The sequence below is a fragment of the Dryas octopetala genome, chromosome 5, assembly GCF_963921425.1.
Source record: "Dryas octopetala chromosome 5, drDryOcto1.1, whole genome shotgun sequence".
Classification (NCBI taxonomy): Eukaryota; Viridiplantae; Streptophyta; class Magnoliopsida; order Rosales; family Rosaceae; genus Dryas; species Dryas octopetala.
In genome coordinates, this window is record NC_141370.1 from 7,177,023 (window position 1) to 7,181,602 (window position 4,580).

A 4,580-nucleotide genomic window follows, 5' to 3' on the forward strand; every position below is an offset into this window, starting at 1 on the left:
ATTATTGTTATATTTAACAAAAAAGTTGACGTATCTGCCACATTAGCACCATTCGCAAAGTATGTGTGGCAATTGACCAATTTTTTTTATGAACTGTAATTACGTGCGCATATGCCAGAGTTTGGATGGTAATGCGCAAAAGGACCTTTCCAAAATTGAAATTTTGGGCCCAATACTCGGTAGAGTCCAAAGATAACAATAAAAAATAAAGTAAATGGTTTTAAAGTCCATTTTAAAGATCTTAATGATAAATAAACTCGTTGCAATTACAAATAGGTGCACTTTTTGACAAATAAGCCCATGTATAACTTTCTCCGTGTTTTTTGTGTTGAGCACTAGCCACTTTACTGACCACTCAGCTTGTTTTTTTTTTAACTGGTCAAATTGCCACTGTCGAACAGTGGCAATTAGTAACAGTAATTTTTACGTTATAACACTGATGAATGTGACTTCATAAGCTTGAATTTTGTGTTTTACGTTGGTTTCATTAGTCTTTGATATGTTATGTAAAAAAAGACATAAGGTATATCTAAGAGTATTATTTTAATGCAGTTCAAATAGCTACTGTCTGACTGTGACAATTGTCGAGCGCTCAATACTATTCGCCGAGTACTCGGTGGATTTCGTGTTCACTGTAGCGCGTGAGTTGATTATCAACCTTATTTTTCAACTAGAATTAAAAAAAAAATGGAAACTTTCATTTAGGTCTTTTAATTTAACAATTTACTGAATAAAATTTTATGTCTTTTAAAATTCTAATTAAAGTCAAATAATATTGTAACAATTTCATATTACATAATATTGGTCTATTAGTTTCAATTTTTTCACATATACCTAGTGCCGAGCCCTTGGCGGTCATTTTTTAGTGTTCGGAAATGCATTTTTATTTGTTCTTAAAGTTGAAACTTAACATGTAACTTCCACAAATCTTATTCTATACTCTAAGAAGGTATGAGGTGAACTTATATATTTTTTTTTAAAAGGGAAAACTTTCGGGTGTATAATTATTAATTAATGCCCAAATATGAAAATAAAAACCCTGAAACCGTAAGCGCGCCCTTCTCTCTGTCTATCTTTCTCTGGTTCTGCCATAAAATTCTCGAGGGTTACAAAATCGTTCGTTCGCATTCCTACAGAACCGACCTACTTTTGATATCATGAGTAGTAAGAGGGAAAACCCACTGCGTCTGGAAGATTCAATGCCGAAAAGAGTTTGCTCAGCTTTTGAATTTGTTGGATACGAGGTTAGACTGGTTTTACCCTAGATAATTCATCATTCGCATCTTTTTCTCTTATAATTCAAAATTTTTTTAACTTGTTCCCCGATATCTAATATATTGTTGTCATCGTTATTTGGGTTATCTTTTGTTTTTTTGTAAAATAAATTTAATAATTTAATGAGGCCATGCCATGAAATTAAGACATATGATTGATTATACCTTTAGTACTTACTCCTTTGATGTTTTTTCTTTTGTTTTCTTTGGGCAATTTCAATTCAATTCACCAGAATGAGTTCAATTTGGTGGACCGGATCAGTGAGTTGGCAGATGGAATTCTTGCTACCATATTGTCTCATTTGCCGCTTAACGAAGCAGCAGCTACTAGCATCCTCTCTAAGCGATGGCGCTATGTGTGGGCATATATTACCACTTTCAATTTTGATGCTCATAAAACTTTACTCGGCTTCATTGAGCTCGAAAAAAAGTTACAATACCAGAAAAGCTGTAGATACATCAACTGGGTCAATTCTGTGTTGGATCAGCATAGAGCCTCAAACATCAAACGATTCAGGCTTTGCTTTCCTCTAAATTGTTATTTCACCAACTCCATTAATAAATGTGTACAATTTGCTTTGGAAAAGGGAGTTCAAGTGCTTGAGTTGGATTTTGTTGGTCTTGGTAAACTCGATGATATCTATACTTTTCCCCAAGAATTACTAGGTCTCGGTAATGGTTCTGCTCTGGAGCACTTGATATATTCTAACATTCCAACTCGACACCCTTGCGGATACATTGGCTTGCAGTCCCTCAAAGTTCTTCATCTCAAAGAAGTTGATGTGACGGAACAAGTTCTTGAATACTTCTTGTCTAACTGTCCAGTCCTTGAACGATTATCAGTGTGTTCTTCTCAAAGTTTGGCCAATGTAAGAGTTGTCGGTCCATCGATTCCATTGAAGTATTTAGTGATAAAAGGATTTGGCCTTGATAGCATTGAGATTCGTGATGCAAACCTTGTGTCACTTAATTACGATGGATTGGTTAAAAACTTGCTTCTGAGTAATCTACCGTTTCTGGTTGAGGTATCCATTTCTTGGGCTTTCTGTACCAGAGATGTCATGAGTATTGCCTTCACCCAACTTTCATGTCGTCTTTCTCAGCTAGAGACTCTCAAGCTGGATATCTACAATGGAGTGGTTAGTATATGTAATTATGATGTCTTTGTTTTCTTTTTCCTTTTTTCAATAATGTTTCTCCTTACTCTTCGTTTGGCTTTCAGGGCTACGACAAGAATGTATTGCCTATATTACCAAATCTCAAGCATTTGGAATTAGTGGTTCTTGCAGATTATTATTGGGGCCTTAGTCAGTTAAATTCTTTCATGAAGGCATCTCCTGGCTTGCAGAGACTTGTGTTGAAGGTATCTATTCATACTTGGTAGATACATTGGGTATTTGTATGTTATTTTGCTCACCTTCTATTCATCCTGTTTTCAGTTTTAAAGAAAAAATATCAAACAACAAACACAAATAGTATTGTTGAATTTTTCTGCGGGATTGATAAAACATGCTAATATTTTGTGCTGGTAATTCAGTATGATACTTGATTCTGGAAAATTATGAATTGGTTAATGAAGATGGGAATCAGCATTTGTACTATTTATGATGGGTCCTGTTCAAGGGACACACACTTTGACACACTTTGTTAACCTTTGGATATTCTAACATCTAACTTTTGAATATTCATTCAACAAAAGAACCACTATTTTATGTATTTTTTGGGAAGATTACTTTCTGCAGACACATTGTACGAGGGTCACTTTTAATCTCTACATTTACTAGAACAATCTTCCCTCTCCCTCCTCTTTCACCTTATTTCTTGTTGAAATTCATCAGAAAACTGGTATTGAGCAACAATATGGGCAGGTTCAGAGAAAAAGCTAGTCTTCATATGGTGGTTTGTGCTCATGATGAGTTTTCAGCCGCCTCAAATGAAAAAACATAAATCATAAGGGAGGGAATGGCATGGTTTTATGAGTTTTGAAACTCTGAAGAAGGGACTAGATATGGTAGGGAAGAAGAAGATAAGAGGGGTCTGATATTTGTGTTGGTTTCTTTTATATTGTTTCTGCCTTGTGAAATCTTATCTTCATGTGTTTCGCCTAGGATGGATCCATATATGATATGCATTTGGTTTAATCAAACGTCTGTTATATGACAAGATGATATAATATAACATCTTTATGTTGGATAATTGAGAAAAGATGGGAAACCTGATATTAGATAAAAGCAATGCTGAATTTCTTTTGAGTTTTCAGTAGAATAGAAGAAATTGTTAGTTAGTTTTCTCTCTTTCCAGTGATGTTTGTTTCGTGTATCCTATGCTTGGAGATATGTTCTCTTTCATGGTTTATTGGTATACAGACTTGTGAAATCAATGGTGGTTCTGTTTTTTTGGTAAATTAGACTTGATCCATGTTGTTCTTTTTGCGTGTACATTAATAAATTTGTTTTGTTTTGTTTTTTTTTTTTTTGCCATAGTTGGAATTCAGAGATCAGAATAAAACAAAAATAAAGGAAGCTGCCAAATGCCCCCATCATAACATCAAGGTAGTAGAACTAGTAGGGTATCGTGGTAGTACAAATGCTGTTGAACATGTCATCTACTTGATAGAGAATGCTGTTGCACTCGAGAAAATTATTATTGATCCTGCTCGGCGTTGGCGCCATCATCATACTGGAGCAGATAAGAGAATTGAAGATGTTAAGGAAGAAGCAAAGGCAAGAGATCATGCTATGCACCAGCTTAAGGAAAAAGTGCCTTCAACTATAGAATTTGTATGCATGTAGTAAGTGCAGTGCATCTAGAGAGTAGAAATTGTTTGTGTTAGTTTTTATCAAATACTAGGGTTTGATTTATCGATGTTTTTACTGATGTGAGCAAACAAGCTCATAGACATGGGACCTTTTGCTTTATTTTCAAGTTAATGCATTTTGATTTTGACTGGCATTCTGATATGTTCATGAATTTTGTGGTAAATTTGAGACAAATGTGTCATATCTAAGGACCCCTTTGGTAACTACTAAATTATCAGTATGACGATGACGCCAACACTCTCCCCTTGTCATGACCCTGCGCACCTCCCATTTCAGTTATATTGAAGACTGTTGATGCAAAATGTTTTATTTTTTTCTATGGTGCTTATTTGTTTTTAGCCTTCAATTTATCTGATGATTTTAAATAAAAAGTATAAGCTTGTAATCTTGACCAGATTCAAAAGGGTTCATTGGAGATGTTAATATATTAACCCGATAAGGAAAATCTTATTTATTGCATTACACCGGTCAAACAGAAAATTTTGTT

The 4,580-nt window shown here is 34.6% G+C and overlaps 1 protein-coding gene across 2 annotated transcripts; it reads left to right on the forward strand.

Annotated features, from left to right (window-relative positions):
• The first annotated feature begins 1,049 nt into the window (after positions 1–1,049).
• On the forward strand, positions 1,050–4,226 carry LOC147283881 (F-box protein At4g22280-like). Of its 2 annotated transcripts, none has more exons than XM_086245021.1 (4): positions 1,050–1,244; positions 1,508–2,413; positions 2,497–2,637; positions 3,758–4,226. In XM_086245021.1, exons 1-4 carry the CDS (start codon positions 1,158–1,160, stop codon positions 4,064–4,066), a joined length of 1,443 nt encoding a protein of 480 aa, XP_086101147.1. In that variant the 5' UTR covers positions 1,050–1,157; the 3' UTR covers positions 4,067–4,226. The 2 variants fall into 2 exon arrangements, with proteins under 2 accessions (XP_086101147.1, XP_086101148.1); XM_086245022.1 differs by having other exon boundaries at positions 1,050–1,211.
• Positions 4,227–4,580: the final 354 nt, after the last annotated feature.

Bases quoted from the DNA above. Each gene is read 5' to 3' on its own strand.
- LOC147283881 (XM_086245021.1), top strand. From the start codon at position 1,158: ATGAGTAGTAAGAGGGAAAACCCACTGCGTCTGGAAGATTCAATGCCG. The intron at 2,414-2,496 runs GTTAGTATATGT...TTTGGCTTTCAG, and splicing joins TGGATATCTACAATGGAGTG to GGCTACGACAAGAATGTATT. The intron at 2,638-3,757 runs GTATCTATTCAT...TTTTTGCCATAG, and splicing joins TGCAGAGACTTGTGTTGAAG to TTGGAATTCAGAGATCAGAA.